We start from the raw sequence: 19,398 nt of genomic DNA, 5'->3' as shown, positions 1-19,398 counted from the left end.
TCATTAGTCATTTAGGTGGTCAACATTGGATCCTTCAGAGATCCTCACTGAACTTCTGGAGAGAGTTTGCTGCACTGAAAGTAAAGGGGCTGAATAATTTTGCATGCCCAATTTTTCAGTTTTCGATTTGTTAAAAAGTTTGAAATATCCAATAAATGTCGTTCCACTTCATGATTGTGTCCCACTTGTTGTTGATTCTTCACAAAAAAATACAGTTTTATATCTTTATGTTTGAAGCCTGAAATGTGGCAAAAGGTCGCAAAGTTCAAGGGGGCCGAATAATTTTGCAAGGCACTGTACAGTGGGGCAAAAAAGTATTTAGTCAGCCACCAATTGTGCAAGTTCTCCCACTTAAAAAGATGAGAGAGGCCTGTAATGTTCATCATAGGTGTACACTTTAACTATGACAGACAAAATAAGAAAAATAAATCCAGAAAATCACATTGTAGGATTTTTAATGAAATAAGTATTTGGTCACCAACAAACAAGCAAGATTTCTTGCTCTCACAGACCTGTAACTTCTTCTTTAAGAGGCTCCTCTGTCCTCCACTCGTTACCTGTATTAATGGCACCTGTTTGAACTTGTTATCAGTATAAAAGACACCTGTCCACAACCTCAAACAGTCACACTACAAACTACACTAAGGCCAAGACCAAAGAGCTGTCAAAGTACACCAGAAACACAATTGTAGACCGGCACCAGGCTGGGAAGACTGAATCTGCAATAGGTAAGCAGCTTGGTTTGAAGAAATCAACTGTGGGAGCAATTATTAGGAAATGGAAGACATACAAGACCACTGATAATCTCCCTCGATCTGGGGCTCCATGCAAGATCTCACCCCGTGGGGTCAAAATGATCACAAGAACGGTGAGCAAAAATCCCAGAACCACACGGGGGGACCTAGTGAATGACCTGCAGAGAGCTGGGACCAAAGTAACAAAGCCTACCATCAGTAACACACTACGCCGCCAGGGACTCAAATCCTGCAGTGCCAGACGTGTCCCCCTGCTTAAGCCAGTACATGTCCAGGCCCATCTGAAGTTTGCTGGAGAGCATTTGGATGAGCCAGAAGAAGATTGGGAGAATGTCAAATGGTCAGATGAAATCAAAATAGAACTTTTTGGTAAAAACTCAACTCGTCGTGTTTGGAGGACAAAGAATGCTGAGTTGCATCCAAAGAACACCATACCTACTGTGAAGCATGGGGGTGGAAACATCATGCTCTGGGGTTGTTTTCCTGCAAAGGGACCAGGACGACTGATCCGTGTAAAGGAAAGAATGAATGGGGCCATGTATCGTGCGATTTTGAGTGAAAACCTCCTTCCATCAGCAAGGGCATTGGAGATGAAACGTGGCTGGGTCTTTCAGCATGACAATTATTCCAAACACACCGCCCGGGCAACGAAGGAGTGGCTTCGTAAGAAGCATTTCAAGGTCCTGGAGTGGCCTAGCCTGGCTCCAGATCTCAACCCCATAGAAAATCTTTGGAGGGATTTGAAAGTCTGTGTTGCCCAGCAACAGCCCCAACACATCACTGCTGTAGTGGAGATCTGCATGGAGGAATGGGCCAAAATACCAGTAACAGTGTGTGAAAACCTTGTGGAGACTTAAAGAAAACATTTGACCTCTTGTCATTGCCAACAAAGGGTATATAACAAAGTATTCAGATAAACTTTTGTTATTGACCAAATACTTATTTTCCACCATAAATTGCAAATAAATTCATTAAAAATACTACAATGTGATTTTCTGGATTTCTTCTAATTTTGTCTGTCATAGTTGAAGTGTACCTATGATGAAAATTACAGGCCTCTCTCATCTTTTTAAGTGGGAGATCTTGCACAATTGGTGGCTGACTAAATACTTTTTTGCCCCACAGTATATGAAAAGGGTGCTTTATTTACAGTTAGAGTTGGTTATAGACCAGCTTAAATTTAAAGCTGGTCCATGCTGGTGTCGTGTCTCTGACTATGATTAAATTATGTGACATGCTATTTTATCAAATCGATTACCTAACGTTTAATTGATTACATGATTGAATTAAACCATAAATAACCTGGGGCACCATTTAAGCATTAATTTATATAGAGCGGTTATCTCCCGAATCCACTCTCTTAAAGGTCTGCAGTTCTTTTATATCAATAGCATTCAACTATTAATCGTCACCTCGATTGGTCTCATTCTGATTGTCGTAAGTACTTGGTTATCTGTACGAACCCTAGCTAACAAGTTGAATCAGCAATACACAAATTGTCTTAATTATTTATTTACTAAATACCTAAATAATTACACAGAATTACATATATATACACAGGATAGATCACACATAGATTACTAATCATGTCATGAAAAGCCCCTAGTGGGCTAATCCGATATGACGGCTGGTTACACAAAGGAAGGGGGTTTGGTTTGAATGAAAGAGCGGGAAGACAGAGGGACAAAGGGATTGGGTCTCTATTGAACCTTGAGAAGCTATGCTACCGCTATACAGAATCGTATGCATTATAATAAGCGCCCATTCGGGAAAAGGAAAATCCAAAATATATATTTACTCTGAGCTGCACTTCGATAGATGGGTCGAAGATGGAAGACTGGTTTGCCCAGCAGACATCGCCATTGTCCTTTGAAGAACCTTTCTGGTCGTAGTGTTGTGGAGCGGATACTTTGAAGTACCCTGTCGTTCTTAGGAGATTGTCTGTCCTTTTCTAGGCCACGTACGTTTACAGCTGCAGCTGATAACTCAACATCTAGGAGTTGCCATAACCAGCTCATGCTGTATTCTGGCTGGTCTAGTCGAAATTTACCATTCCAGCTTGGTGATCATCACATCCACAATGGAATTCGCCCCTCTAAACCTCAGGACAGCAGTCCTCACATTTCTGGAACTAAATGTTCATGATCGTTAGGGGGCTTTTGTACTGGGTAGGAGAAGGGGTGTGTTTCATCCTTCTAGCCAATGTCTGTGCTCCCATGGATGGGGTAACTGATTGAGCATAAGTTTACTTATGAAACAATTCTCTCATTTAAAAGTTAAAATCACATTTTATCTTCTCACAAATAGTTTCATGTTTAAAAGTTAATTTGTGTAATTTCTTTCCTTCTTAAATGTGTTTGAGCCAATCAGTTGTGTTGTGACAAAGTAGGGTGGTATACAGCCCTATTTGGTAAAATACCAAGTCTATATTTTGGCAAGAACAGCTCAAATAAGCAAACAGACAGTCCATCATTACTTTAAGACACGGAGGTCAGTCATTATGGAAAATATCAAGAAATTTAAAGTTTCTTCAAGTGCAGTCGCCAAAACCATCAAGCGCTATGATGAAACTGGCTCTCAAGAGGACCGCCACAGGAATGGAAGACCCAGAGTTACCTTTGCTGCAAAGGATACGTTCATTAGAGTTACCAGCCTCAGAAATTGCAACCCAAATAAATACCTTCACAGAGTCCAAGTAACAGACACATCTCAACATCAACTGTTCAGAGGACACTGTGTGAATCAGGCCTTCATGGTCAACCTGCTGCAAAGAAACCACTACCAAAGGACACCAATAATAAGAAGAGACTTGGTGCCAAGAAACATAAGCAATGGACATTAGACCGGTGGAAAAATGTCCATGGGTCGGGAGTCCAAATTGGAGATTTTTGGTTCCAATCGCCTTGTGATGTCAGTGAACGGATGACCTACACATGTGTATTTCCCACCGTAAAGCATGGAGGAGGAGGTGTTATGGTGTGGAGGTGCTTTGCTGGTGACACTGTCTGTGATTTATTTAGAATTCAAGGCACACTTAACCAGCATGGCTACCACAGCATTCTGGAGCGATACGCCATTCCATCTGCTTCGCGCTTAGTGGGACAATGACCCAACACACCTCCATGCTGTGTAAGGGCTATTCTACTAACAAGGAGAGTGATAGAGTGCTGCATCAGATGACCTGGCTTCCACCATCCCCCAAATTGAGATGATTTGGGATGTTTCGGACTGCAGAGTAAAGGAAAAGCAGCTAAACATATGTGGAAACTCCTTCAAGACTTTTGGAAAAGCATTCCAGTTGAATCTGGTTGAGAGAATGCCAAGAGTGTGCAAAGCTGTCATCAAGGCAAAGGGTGGCTATATGAATCTCAAATACAAAATATAATTAGATTTGTTTAACACTTTTTGAGTTACTACATGATTCATAGTTTTGATGTCTTCACTATTATTCTACAATGTAGAAATAGTACAAAAAATAAAAACTCTTGAATGAGTAGGCGTTCTAAAACTTTTTACAGGTAGTGTATAGATATTTTTTTATCCAAGACCCCGTCCCCGCAGGAGGCCTTCTGCCTTTTGGTAGGCCATCATTGTAAATAAAAATTTGTTCATAAATGACTTGCCTAGTTAAAAAAATATATAAAAAGAATAAAACTGATGACCAAAATCAGCCTGCAGGCTCCCAGCCCGCCACAAGGAGTCAATAGAGCGAGATGAACCAATTAAAGCCCCGCTGTAAGAATCTTTGTCATAGATGAATAACGGTAAACTTTTTAAAATATTGCTGACACCCTACAGTCAAATCTGGGCACCAATAGAATAGCTATCTAGCTATATAAAACACACTCCTCTGCAAATACGTCTTCTCCGATCTTGGTTACAAGGCGGTACTTATTTCAATTAGGTAAGAGAATATCATGTTACCGTTGGTGTATTAAAATTAAATAAGGGTGATGTCACCAAATTATTATAAAAAAAAATGTCACCTTTATTTGACCAGGTAGGCCAGTTGAGAACAAGTTTTCATTTACAACTGTGACCTGTCCAAGATAAAGCAAAGCAGTGCAACAAAAACAACGACACAGTGTTACACTTGGGATAAACAAACTTACAGTAGAAAAAAACTATGTACAATGTGTGCAAATGTAGTTATATTAGGGAGGTAAGGCAATGATTAGGCAATAGAGGTGAAATAATTACAATTTAGCATGAACACTGGATTGATAGATGTTAAGATATCTAAAAATAACAATATGGGGATGAGGTAGTTGGGTGTGCTATGTACAGATACAGTGATCAGTAAGCTGCTCTGACAGCTGATGCTTAAGGTTATAGAGGGAGATATAAGTCTCCAGCTTCAGTGATTTTTGCAATTTGTTCCAGTCAATGGCAGCAGAGAACTGGAAGGAAAGGCAGCCTAAGGAGGTGTTGGCTTTGAGGATGACCAGTGAAATATACCTGCTGGAGCGCGTGCTACGGGTGGGTGTTGCTATGGTGACCAGTGATCTGAGACAAGGCGGGGCTTTACCTAACAAAGACTTATAGATGACCTGGAGCCAGTGGGTTTGGCGATGAATATCTTCCATGCCGTCCCTAGGAGGGGTGCGTCACTTGAGTGGGTTGAGTCACTGACGTGGTCCTCCTGTCTGGGTTGGCAAACCCCTTGGGTTGTGCATGGCGGAGATCTTTGTAGGCTATACTCGGCCTTGTCTCAGGATGGTAAATTGGTGGTTGAAGATATCCCTCTAGTGGTGTGGTGGCTGTGCTTTGGCAAAGTGGGTGGGGTTACATCCTGCCTGTTTGGCCCTGTCCGGGGGTATCATCGGATGGGGCCATAGTGTCTCCTGACCCGTCCTGTCTCAGCCTCCAGTATTTATGCTGCAGTAGTTTATGTGTCGGGGGGCTAGGATTAATCTGTTTTATCTGGAGTATTTCTCCTGTCTTATCCGGTGTCCTGTGTGAATTTAAGTATGCTCTTTCTTTCTTTCTCTCTCTCTCTCGTAGGACCTGAGCCCTAGGACCATGCCTCAGGACTACTTGGCATGATGACTCCTTACTGTCCCCAGTCCACCTGGCCATGCTGACCTGTTGCACCATCAACAACCACTGTGATTACTATTATTTGACCATGCTGGTCATGCACCATGGTGCTTGCCTACGGAGCTGTGAGGGGAACAGCACCGCAGTACCTCCAGGCTCTGATCAGGCCCTACACCCAAACAAGGGCACTGCATTCATCCACCTCTGGCCTGCTCGCCTCCCTACCACTGAGGAAGTACAGTTCCCGCTCAGCCCAGTCAAAACTGTTCGCTGCTCTGGCCCCCCAATGGTGGAACAAACTCCCTCACGACGCCAGGACAGCGGAGTCAATCACCACCTTCCGGAGACACCTGAAACCCCACCTCTTCAAGGAATACCTAGGATAGGATAAGTAATCCTTCTCACCCCCCCTTAAATGATTTAGATGCACTATTGTAAAGTGGCTGTTCCACTGGATGTCAGAAGGTGAATTCACCAATTTGTAAGTCGCTCTGGATAAGAGCGTCTGCTAAATGACTTAAATGTAAATGTAAAAATGTATGAACATTTGAACATCTTGGCCATGTTGTGTTATAATCTCCACCCGGTACAGCCAGAAGAGGACTGGCCACCCCTCATAGCCTGGTTCCTCTCTAGGTTTCTTCCTAAGTTTTGTCCTTTGTAGGGAGTTTTTCCTAGCACCGTGCTTCTACACCTGCATTGCTTGCTGTTTGGGGGTTTAGGCTGGGTTTCTGTACAGCACTTTGAGATATCAGCTGATATCAGGGCTATATAACTAAATTCGATTTGATTTGATATGTAGCGAGGGTCAGCCAAAGAGAGCATACAGGTCACAGTGGTGGGTAGTACATGGGGCTTTGGCGACAAAACAGATGGCACTGTGATGGACTACATCCCATTTGCTGAGTATAGTGTTGGAGGATATTTTGTAAATGACATGGCTCGAAGTCAAGGATCGGTAGGATAGTATGTTTTACGAGGGTGTGTTTGGCAGCATGAGTGAAGTAGACTTTGTTGCGAAATAGCAAGCCAATTCTAGATTTAATTTTGGATTGGAGATGCTTAATGTGAGTCTGGAAGGAGAGTTTACAGTCTAACCAGACACCTAGGTATTTGTAGTTGTCCACATATTCTAAGTCAGAACCGTCCAGAGTAGCAATGCTAGTCGGGCGGGCGGGTGTGGCCAGCAATCGGCTGAAGGGCATGCATTTAGTTTAGCTAACTTTTAAAAGCAGTTGAAGGCCACGGAAGGAGTGTTGTATGGCATTGAAGCTTGTTTGTAGGTTTCTTAACACAGTGTCCAAAGAATGGCCAGATGTATACAGAATGGTGTTGTCTGTGTAGAGGTGGATCAGAGAGTCACCAGTAGCAAGATCGACATCTGTGATATATACAGAGAAAAGAGTCTGCCCGAGAATTGAACCCTGTGGCACCCTGATAGAGACTGCCAGAGGTCCGGACAACAGGCCCTCCGATTTGACACACTGAAATCTATCTGAGAAGTAGTTGGTGAACCAGGAGAGGCAGTCATTTGAGAAACCAAGGCTATTTTTGTTATTTTTACCTTTATTTAACTAGGCAAGTCAGTTAAGAACAAATTCTTATTTTCAATGATGGCCCAGGAACAGTGGGTTAACTGCCTTGTTCAGGGGCAGAACGACAGGTTTTTACCTCAACTTGGGGATTAGATCTTGCAACTTTTTGGTTACTATTCCAACGCTATTGAGTCTGCTGTTAAGAATGCGGTGGTTTACAGAGTCGAAAGCCTTGGTCAGATCGATGAAAACGGCTGCACAGTACTGTCTTTTATTGATGGCAGTTATGATATCGTTAAGGACCGTCAGCGTGGCTGAGGTGCACACATGACCAGCTCGGAAACCAGATTGCATAGTGGAGAAGGTACGGTGGGATTCGAAATGTTCGGTGATCTGTTTGTTAACTTGGCTTTCAAAGATTTTAGAAAGGCAGGGCAGGATGTATATACATAGATACATAGGTCTAGAACAGTTTGGGTCTAGAAGAGGAAGATGACCGCGGCAGCTTTCCAATCTTTGGGGATCTCAGAGAGGTTGAACAGGCTAGTAACAATTTTGGTGTATAATTTTAGAAAGAGATGGTCCAGATTGTTTCGCCCAGCTGATTTGTAGGGATCCAGATTTTGCAGCTCTTTCAGAACATAAACTGTCTGGATTTGGGTGAAGGAGAAGCGGGGGTGCCTTGGGCAAGTTTCTGCGGGGGGTGCAGAGCTGTTGGTCGGGGTAGAGGTAGCCAGGTGGAAAGCACGGCCAGCCGTAGAAAAATGCTAATTGAAATTATCGATTATCGTAGATTTATCGGTGGTGACAGTGTTTCCTAGCCTCAGAGCAGTGGGTAGCTGGGATGATGTGCTCTTATACTCCATGGACTTTACAGTGTTCCAAAGCTGTTTGGAATTAGTGCTACAGGATGCTACAGGATTTGAAAAAGCTAGCCTTAGCTTTCCTAAGTGACTGTGTATATTGGTTCCTGACTTCCCTGAAAAGTTGCATAGCTGCAAAATCTAGCTTCCTGAATCCAAGTGTATGACACGGGGGGAGGTGACCAGTAACTTTATGATCAAACTTTATAATTGTAGAAGCAACAGTACATTTTCATACTTTGGTCATCATACTTTGATCTGATTTCATCTAAATATCATCACATTTCATTGAACACATGATTGACTGTTCATTTTCTACCAGACTCGCATGGGTCGTGAGGTGAAAGTTTGTTACTACGCTGATAAATGACAATATCCATCCGGACCTTTGCCACCTAGATATAGGGAATAGGGTGCCAATTTGGATGCAACCATTAAATGAATGTGACCCACCTGTGGTGTAGTGATGTAGTGAAGGAACCTCCTAGCTTCCTCCTCCAGGGAGTGGTTGTCACTGGCCCACGGCTCGAGCTCTATATGCCACCTGGGAGACTGGAAAAAGCAACAGGGAGACAGCCAATCAGCATCAGTGTTACTATCAGTGTGGAATCCTGAAAATGACTGAGGGAATTAGATTAATCTGGCCCTGGCTCCTGGGTAGGCGTGTTTTGCACTAGGTGAAAGATGATTGCTTTCGTTTCGAAACCGTGCTGCCTCCCAGACATGAGCCAGGTCCCCGTTCAAAGCCCACGGTGAAGTCGGCTCAGAACAAAGGTGACATAATTAACCACAAGTAGTAATGAGTATGATTCTGTGTTTTCACATACAAAATACATTTTGTAATGCCTCTGACAAGTTAGAAAATTCAAACATATATTTAATGGAAAAGAGATTTTGTATGGTTTTCTAAAAATTACCGTGCTGCTTTGTTGACAACATGACCAAGCGGCACAGATTACTGATTTGAGATGGATGCTCATCTCTCACCGCTTTTGCCCATTCATGTTACGGGCCACAGACCGGTGCTCCACTGCTCAGCATAATCAAATCCGCCCTCTGTCATCCATTAAAGTGACATTAATGCCAAACCTTGTGTCCTGCTACAATATCCACCCAACTGTGAGACTGGAAACGTGTTTCTGTTTCTGTCCCAGTACATACCCCTCTACAGGAGGGTTTCTGTGTCACATTCCTGTTGTTCCTGGCTGCTTTACAGGCCTAGGCTTAGTGACCTCATTCATCATCACAGGAAGGTGTCTGTTTGTGATTACAGCAGAGAGAGAGAGAGATAATAATAGCAATGTGCTGTGTTCCAGCAATCTATCTCCATTTTGGCCAACTAGACAACTGGAGGAGTACGTTCCATGGTGTGGTTCTGTTTGCCCTACAATTATAGAATGATGATAACTGGATCATGTTGGCAATTGTCTGTGTTCTCTTTCTGTGTTTTCATGTGGACAATATTAACAGTGTGTATGTGTTTTCATGTGTGGTAACTGTGCACAGTGTACTGTTATTTGTCCTACAGTAGTACATGGTAGTGTTAAATTAGCACTGTGCTTAGTACTGATGCAATAACACATCATACAGGATTTTTAACCATTACACAAAAATGTCTGTCGCTCATTTTTGATTTCAATTATATTTACAAGTCTGTAATGTCTTATGGTGTTACATAAACATTTACAAAGACTTCAGGACTGGCAGCTGACATGCTCATAATGTTTTATAACATAACCATAGACCACTTCAACTGTTACAACACTTGCACTCACAGGTGGCCAAAAACAACAAATTGAAAGCCACGTCCCCCACTAAGCCACGCCTCCAATTTAGTTTTCCAGTGTGCTTTGCCTTTTCGAGTGAATTTTAGCAAATATTATGGATATATTGTTGTAATTATTTTTTGAATATTTGATGAGGGTTGTTCACGTTGACTGCCTGTATTCAATGGAGAGAGACACTATGCTACTAGCCTCGTGCCATGCATATGCACAGCCATCTCGAGACAACTCCAATATAAAAAGGGGTTTTGTCGGGATGTCACATGTCAGTACACTCCTACCAACTTAAGCATTACAAAACGTATATTCGGTCAAAAAATCTGCTTGTAGAAAATAAACCATAAATGTTTTGTTGACAAAATGTGAAACTTTCTCATTGACCGCCATACAAAAACTCCTTGCTTGGTGGGCAAAAAAAACGGCAACTGCTGGGTTGGGCCTCTCTCTTCCTCTTCCTATTTATTATAGTGACAGAGACTTGGATGTTTAATTCGTTCATTTTCAGTCCTGTGGACTTCACCATGTGAGTTCCTACTGGAGGTGAATGTTATCATTAAAACGTAACAATACATTAACTATACATAAGCAATGTTACCTCAAATGTATTTCAGCATTGAGCAAATTTCAGGTCTGCTGAGCTCAAACCTGAACGTTCTGTAAAATTTCCAGCACACGTTTACTGTAAACACAGACGCTGTACCCACTTTAAATTACATTTCCAATGGGTTCGCATCCTTTTTCTTGCCACTGAATGTAATGTAAGTGCTTTAATGTGTTTGGACCCCATTTAGAGTAGCTGCCTTAGCAGCAGCTAATGGGGATCCCCAGTAAATACAAGTACAGTAAAGGGAAACATTGATAGTGTTTAACAGGGAAAACTCTAGAACAGTGGTCACCAAACTTTTCTGGGTCAAAAAAAGTAACAATAACAATAGCGAGACTATTTACAGGGGGTATCAATACACAGTCAATGTGCGGGGGACAGGTTAGTCAAGGTAATTTGTACATTTGTAGGGGTGAAGTGACTATGCATAGGTAATAAACAGTGAGTAGCAGCAGTGTAAAAAACAAATGGAGGTAGGGGGTATCAATGTACAGTAGGTCCTGGATGGCAGTAAGCTTGGCCTAAGTGATGTACTCGGCCGTACGCACTACCCTCTGTAGCACCTTACGGTTAGATGCCGAGCAGTTGCCCGACCAGGCGGTGATGCAACCAGTCAGGAGGATCTCGATGGTGCAGTTGTAGAACGTTTTGAGTATCTGGGGACCCGTGCCAAATCTTTTCAGTCTCCTGAGGGGGAAAAGGTGTTGGTGTGTTTGGACCATTATAGTTTGTTGGTGAAGTGGACACCAAGGAACTTGAAACTCTCGACCCCCACCACTACAGCCCTGTTGATGTTAATAGGGGCTGGTTCAGCTCTACTTTTTCTGTAGTTCACAATCAGCTCCTTTGTCTTGATTACACTGAGGGAGAGGTTGTTGTCCTGGCACCACACTGCCAGGCTGTCTCATTATTGTCTGTGATCAGGCCAACCACTGTTATGACGTCAGCAAACTTAATGGTGGTGCTGGAGTTGTGTTTGGCCACGCAGTCGTGGGTGAACAGGGAGTACAGGAGGGGACTAAGCACACACCCCAGGGGCCCCAGTGTTGAGGATCAGTGTGGCAGACATGTTGTTGCCTACCCTTACCATCTGGGGATGGCCCGTCAGGAAGTCCAGGATTCAGTTGCAGAGGGAGGTGTTTAGTCCCAGCGTCCTTAGCTTAGTGATGAGCTTTCTGGTCACTATGGTGTTGAACGCTGAGCTCTAGCCAATGAACAGCATTCTCACACGTTGTTCCCTTTGTCCAGTTGGGAAAGGGCAGTGTGGAGTGTGATAGAGATTGCGTCATCTGTGGATATATTGGGTGGTATGCGAATTGGAGTGGGTCTAGGGTATCCGGGATGATGGTGTTGATGTGAGCCATGACCAGCCTTTCAAAGCACTTCATGGCTACCTACTTGAGTTCCATGGGCGGTAATCATTTAGGCAGGATACCTTCACTTCCTTGGTGGTCTGCTTGAAAAATGAAGGTATTACAGACTTGGTCAGCAAGAGGATGAAAATGTCAGTGCTTTGAGTACACGTCCTGGTAATCCGTCTGGCCCCACGGCTTTGGCCCCGCGGCTTTGTGAACCTGTTTAAAAGGTCTTGCTCACATTGGCTACCAAGAGCGTTATCACACAGTCATCCGGAACAGCTGGTGCTTGCCTCGAAGCAAGCATAAAAGGCATTTAGCTCATCTGGTAGGCTTGCGTCACTGGGCAGCTGGCGGCTGGGTTTCCCTATGTAGTCCGTAATAGTTTTCAAGCCCTGCCACATCCGACGAGCGTCAGAGCTGGTGTGGTAGGATTCAATCTTAATCCTGTATTGACGCTTTGCCTGTTTGATGGTTTGTCTGAGGGCTTTGCAGACTTTCTTATAAGTGTCCGGATTAGTGTTCCACTCCCTGAAAGCGGTAGCTCAGCCTTTAGTTTGATGTGGATGTTGCCTGTAATCCATGGCTTCTGGTTGGGGTATGTATGTGTGGTCACTGTTGGGACGACATTGTCAATGCACTTATTGATGGAGTCGATGACTGAGGTGGTATACTCCTCAATGCCATTGGATGAATCTCAGAACATATTCTAGTCTATGCTAGGAAATAAAGTCATGTAACGTAGCATCTGACCACTTCCGTATTGAGAGACTCACTGGTACTTCCTGCTTTCGTTTTTGCTTGTAAGCAGGAATCAGGAGGATATAATTATGGTCAGATTTGCCAAATGGAGGGTGAGCTTTGTACGCATCTCTGTGTGTAGAGGTAAGATGGTGAGTTTTTTCCCCTCTGGTTGCACATGTGACAGGCTGGTAGAAATGAGGTAAAATAGATTTAAGTTAGCCTACATTAAATTACTCGGTCACTAGGAGCGCCGCTTCTGGATGTGCATTTTGTTGTTTGCTTACGGCCTTATACAGCTGTTTGAGTGTAGTCTTAGTGCCAGCATCGGTGGTAAATAGATGGCTACAAATAATATAGATGATAATATAGATAATATAGATGAGATCTCTCTTGGTAGATAGTGTGGTCTACAGCTTATCGTAAGGTATTCTACCTCAGGCGAGCAATACCTTGAGACTTTTTTAATGTTAGACATCCTGCACCAGCTGTTATTGACAAATAGACACACCCCCGCCCCTCGTCTTACCAGACGTAGCTTCTCTGTCCTGCCGAAGCATGGAAAATCCCGCCAGCTCTATATTATCCGTGTAGTCGTTCAACCACGACTCTGTGAAACATAAGATATTACAGTTTTTAATGTCCCATTGGTAGGATAATCTTGATCATCCATTTTGTTTTCCAATGATTGCACGTTGGCCAATAGAACGGATGGCAGTGGGGGTTTACACACTCGCCTATTAATTCTCCGAAGGTAGCCCAACCTCCGCCTCCTTTTTCTCCGTCTTTTCTTCACGCAAATTACGGGTATGTGGGCCCGTTCCTGAGAAAGCAGTGTGTCCTTTGCGTCAGACTCGTAAAGAAAAAATCTTTGTCCACTTCGAGATGAGTAATTCATGTTCTGATGTCTAGAAGTTATTTTTGGTCATAAGAGACGGAAGCAGCAACATTATGTACAAAAAAGTTGAAAGAATAAGTTACAAACAACACAAAAAAACGAACAAAATAGCACAGTTGGTTAGGAGCATGGAAAATGGCAGCCATCCCCTCCAGTGCCATTATCATGCATAAGATCAATCAATGTCCATGCAAAAATCGTCCTGTGTAGTTCAGTTGGTAAGCCAGGATAGTGGGTTTGAATCCCTGGACCACTCATACTTAAAATGTACAGTATGTACGCATGACTGTAAGTAGCTTTGGATAAACGCGTCTGCGAAATAGCATATATTATAAAACACATATTAAAATCAATCCAAAAATGTCTACCTGCAGTAGAGCATGGTGGAAAATCTGATAATGATGGGAATGTTTTAATCTCAACAGAGTAAAACTGACACAATCACACTCTCAACACTTGTTATTAACACTAACACTGGGATTATTTTACACCACCGATTGTTAATTTTTTCTATTGCAGAGTTCTTTTAACTCCTGAATCAATCTCATCTACCCCCAAAAAACTATTTAAAAAATTTTGAATCGACAGTAGAAATGTTCCACTGAAAAATCTATACTAGGTCACACTGGCAAACTTGCTTAGAATTGTTAACCAGAGCCTTGGATCAAAAGTACAAAAGTGTGTAAAAATAACAGTGTTGACTTATTTTATCCCAGGATGAGTATTTTCAACATTATGAGGAGTCAAATCAGCCGGCCGAGACAATCTGGACCCTTTCTTTCCAAAAAATTCTGCCGAAATTGTTGCAACCCCTATTACTAGCCTATTCAACCTCTCTTTCGTGTCGTCTGAGATTCCCAAAGATTGGAAAGTAGCTGCGGTCATCCCCCTCTTCAAAGGGGGGATACTCTGTACCCAAACTGCTACAGACCTATATCTATCCTACCCTGCCTTTCTACGGTCTTCGAAAGCCAAGTCAACAAACAGATAACCGACCATTTTGAATCCCACCATAACTTCTCCACTATGCAATCTGGTTTCAGAGCTGGTCATGGGTGCATCTCAGCCACACTCAAGGTCCTAAACGATATCTTAACCACCATCGACAAGAAACAATACTGTGCAGCCATATTCATTGACCTGGCCAAGGCTTTCGACTCTGTCAATCACCACATCCTCATCGGCAGACTCGATAGCCTTGGTTTCTCAAATTATTGCCTCGCCTGGTTCACCAACTACTTCTCTGATAGAGTTCAGTGTGTCAAATCGGAGGGCCTGTTGTCCGGGCCTCTGGCAGTCTCTATGGGGGTGCCACAGGGTTCAATTCTTGGACCGACTCTCTTCTCTGTATAAATCAATGATGTCACTCTTGCTGCTGGTGAGTCTCTGATCCACCTCTACGCAGAAGACACCATTCTGTATACTTATGGCCCTTCTTCGGACACTGTGTTAACAACCCTCCAGGCGAGCTGACTTAGAATATGTGGACAACTACAAATACCTAGGTGTCTGGTTAGACTGTAAACTCTCCTTCCAGACTCACATTAAACATCTCTAATCCAAAGTTAAATCTAGAATTGGATTCCTGTTTCGCAAAAAAAGCATCCTTCACTCATGCTGCCTAACATACCCTTGTAAAACTGACCATCCTACCGATCCTCGACTTCGGCAATGTCATTTACAAAATAGCCTCCAATACTCTACTCAATAAATTGGATGCAGTCTATCACAGTGCCATCCGTTTTGTCACCAAAGCCCCATATACTACCCACCACTATGACCTGTATGCTCTCGTTGGCTGGCCCTTGCTTCATACTCATCACCAAACCCACTGGCTCCAGGTCATCTACAAGACCCTGCTAGTAAAGTCCCCCCTTATCTCAGCTCGCTGGTCACCATAGCAGCACCCACCTGTAGCACGTGCTCCAGCAGGTATCTCTCTTTGGTCACCCCCAAAACCAATTCTTCCTTTGGCCGCCTCTCCTTCCAGTTCTCTGCTGCTGCCAATGACTGGAATGAACTACAAAAATCTCTGAAACTGGAAACACTTATCTCCCTCACTAGCTTTAAGCACCAGCTGTCAGTGCAGCTCACAGATTACTGCACCTGTACATAGCCCATCTATAATTTAGCCCAAACAACTACCTCTCCCCCTACTATATTTATTTATTTATTTTGCTCCATTATTGCATCCCATTATTTATATCTCTACCTTGCACATTCTTCCACTGCAAATCTACCATTCCAGTGTTTTATTGCTATATTGTATTTACTTCGCCACCATGGCCTTGTTTTTGCTTTTACCTCCCTTATCTCACCTCATTTGCTCACATTGTATATAGACTTTTTACTGTATTATTGACTGTATGTTTGTTTTAACTATGTGTTGTTGTAAGTGTCGAACTGCTTTGCTTTATCTTGGCCAGGTCGCAATTGTAAATGAGAACTTGTTCTCAGCTTGCCTACCTGGTTAGATAAAAGTGAAATAAAAAGTATAAAATTATGCAGTCTTTGCAGTGTAAATTCAACTAAATTCAGTGGAATTTTAACACCATTTTGAGTGAAATTAACTCTGAAAATGTGACACTACCTGTAGAGTAACTTTAACACTGTCACGCCCTGATCTGTTTCACCTGTCCCTGTGATTATCTCCACCCCCTCCAAGTGTTGCTTATTTTCCCCAGTGAATTTATCCCTCTGTTTCCTGTCTCTCTGTGCCAAAAACTCCCGTAGTGTGGCAGACTACATGGTGTATTTTCGCACGCTGGCTCCCGAGAGTGCCTGGAATCCGGAGTCTCTATTCGATACTTTTCTGCACGGATTATCTGAGGAGGTAAAGGATGAGCTAGCTGCTCGGGAACTGCCGGTGGACCTCGACTCCCTTATCGCCCTAACCATTAAAATTGATGGACGCCTAAGGGAACACGGGAGTGAGAGGAGGTCTGGTCTCAGGCACACTCGTGCACCCACTATGGCTCGTTCACCTTTGCGGGAATCCGGAAGTTTCCGAAGGCAGCTTTTCCAAGAAGATTCGAAGCCACCCGAGCCCTCTCGGGACTCTACGACGGGTGAGGTGGATACTCCTGAGCCTATGCAGTTGGGAAGAGCTAGGTTATCTGTTGGGGAATGCTCATGGAGGATCAATAGTAACAGTTGTCTGTACTGTGGAGGGGCAGGACATTTTATAGCTACCTACCCTATTAGGAAACCCTTGTCTCTAGTGGGTACCAGTACTACGGTGAGGTCTGTTCCCTAATTCCCATCACCCGCACACCCTTTTTTGTGCTTGTGCTGTGGGGTGACCAATCTAAGTCTCTCCGAGTGCTCATTGACTCTGGGGGTGATGAAAGTTTTATGGATGCCGCTATTGCTTCGGAGCTTGGTATTCCCACTCAGCCTCTCTTTGTTCCCATGGATTCTAGGGCACTGGATGGCCGCTCTATAGGGGAAGTCACCCATAGTCCTGTGCCCGTTCAATTACGGGTTTCTGGTAACCACAGTGAGACCATACAGTTCCTCCTCATTGCATCTCCCCATGTTCCGGTTGTTTTGGGATTTTCCTGGCTCCAAAAGCACAATCCTGTGATTGACTGGACCACAAGCTCCATCCTGGTTTGGAGCCCATTTTGCCATTCCCACTGCCTTCAAGCAGCACAGCCTTCCCCAAGTCATCTTCCTCAGGATGTTAGCAAGATGCCTCTGCTATTCCCACTGAATACCATGACCTCCTGGAAGTGTTCAGTAAGGCACGTGGTACTTCCCTTCCCCCGCACCGTCCTTATGATTCTCATGATTGTGCCATTGATCTTCTCCTAGGCACTACACCACCTCGAGGTCGGTTGTATTCTCTGTCTGGACCAGAGACCAATGCTATGGAGGAGTACATAGAGGCCACTGGGGCCCGTCGGTCCGTCTGCATCTCATGCCGGAGCAGGGTTTTTCTTTGTGGAGAAGAAGGACATCTCTGTTATGCCGGAGCAGGGTTTTTCTTTGTGGAGAAGAAGGACAAGACCACCGGGGACTTAACGACATTACTGTTACACCCTATCTTTCCTATCCTCGGAGTTTGAACCTTTCCAGGGAGCCATCATGTTTTCCAAATTGGACATTCGGAATGCCTACCACCTGGTTTGGATATGCGAGGGGGATGAGTGGAAGACAGCCTTCGACACAGCCAGTGGACATTATGAGTACCAGGTCATGCCATTTGGACTCACCAACGTCCCCGCTGTTTTCCAGGTTATGGTAAATGATGTGCTCCGGGACATGCTAAACCGTTTTGTGTTTGAAAGGTCGAAAGTCCTCCGAAACACAACCCAACCAAGCACGCATCCAACCCAGAAGCCAGCCACGCGACTGTGTCGGAGGAAATACCTTGGTAAGCGTGCACTGCGCCCAGCCCGCCACAGTAGTCACTGGTGCGCGATGAGACAAGGATATCCCTACCGGCCAAACCCTCCATAACCCGGATGACGCTAGGCCAATTGTGCATCGCCCCACGGACCTCCCAGTCGCAGCTGGCTGCAACAGAGCCTGGGTGCAAACCCAGGGTCTCTGGTGGCACAGCGAGCGCTGTGATGCAGTGCCCTAGACCACTGCGCCACCTGGGAGGCCCCGACTTTTCTCTTCTCAAAGTGTTTGATTACACTAGGATTCATGTCACTCAACAGAATGTGTTCTAGATACATTTGTTTACAATATTCTACCTTATCGCTTTTACAAAGAGAAAAAGACAGAACAGCCCAGCTGGATTCCAATCGTTCACTGTAGTGCTGTACATTTGTAATGGGGAATGAGAATTAAATGTTTTCTGTCATTTCTCCTGTCACCCTAGACCCAGTGGTAGTATATAATTCACCTCTCTGACATTTTCATTAGTCTGATCTGTCAATGTGATGTGTTTACACACACGCACGCACACACACACACACACACACACACACACACACACCAAATCAAATCAAATTTTATTGGTCACATACACATGATTAGCAGATATCATTGCAGGTGTAACAAAATGCTTGTGATTCTAGCTCATGCAGTGCAGTAATATCTAACAAGTAATATCTAACAACATTACACAACATATACCCAATACACACAAATCTGAGTAGGAATGAATTAAGACTATATGTATGAGCTATGTCAGAGCGGAATGGACTAAGATACAGTAGAATAGTATAGAATACAGCATATACATATGAGATGAGTAATGCCAGAGAAGGGCACAAGGCGAGACCCAGAGGCAGACACAGGAGGCAGATGGTTCGAGTCTCTGATATTTATTATAATCCAAGAGGTAGGCAAAAGATCAAAACCAGGTCAGAGTCCAGGAGGTACAGAGTCGCAGGCAGGCTCGAGGTCAGGGCAGGCAGAATGGTCAGGTGGGTACAGAGTCCAGACAGGCAAGGGTCACAACTGGGAGGACTAGCAAAAATAGTGCAAAGGAAAAAGCAGGAGAACGGAAAGACACACTGGTTGATTTGACAAACAAGACGAACTGGCAACAGACAAGCAGGGAACACAGGAATAAGTACCCAGGGACTAATGAGGGAAACAGGTGACACCTGGAGGTGATGGAGACAATCACAAAGAAAAGTGAAACAGATCAGGGCGTGACAGCCAGATATGTAAACATTATTAAAGTGACTAGTGTCCCATTCCTTAAAGTGGCCAGTGTTTTCTAATCTATGCCTATAGGCAACAGCCTCTAATGTGCTAGTGATGGCTAACAGCCTTGAGATAGAAGCTGTTTTTCAGTCTCATGGTCCCAGGTTGTTTGCACCTGTACTGACCTTGGCTTCTGGATGATAGCGGGGTGAA

General features: G+C 43.9%; 1 protein-coding gene across 1 annotated transcript in view; it reads right to left on the bottom strand.

Annotated features, from left to right (window-relative positions):
* The window catches only part of LOC135505745 (probable methyltransferase-like protein 24), an 89,569-nt gene that overhangs the window by 22,341 nt on the left and 47,830 nt on the right, over window positions 1-19,398 (bottom strand). Inside the window, exon 2 of the mRNA XM_064924834.1 lies at window positions 8,647-8,745. Within this exon, the coding sequence (XP_064780906.1) occupies window positions 8,647-8,745 (99 nt within the window). The remainder of the gene's footprint in view (window positions 1-8,646; window positions 8,746-19,398) is intronic.

The sequence above is a fragment of the Oncorhynchus masou genome, chromosome 19 (genome assembly GCF_036934945.1).
Source record: "Oncorhynchus masou masou isolate Uvic2021 chromosome 19, UVic_Omas_1.1, whole genome shotgun sequence".
In the NCBI taxonomy this organism is placed as follows: Eukaryota; Metazoa; Chordata; class Actinopteri; order Salmoniformes; family Salmonidae; genus Oncorhynchus; species Oncorhynchus masou.
Note: the sequence above shows the minus strand (reverse complement) of the source record. Positions and strands in the feature narration are given on the sequence as shown.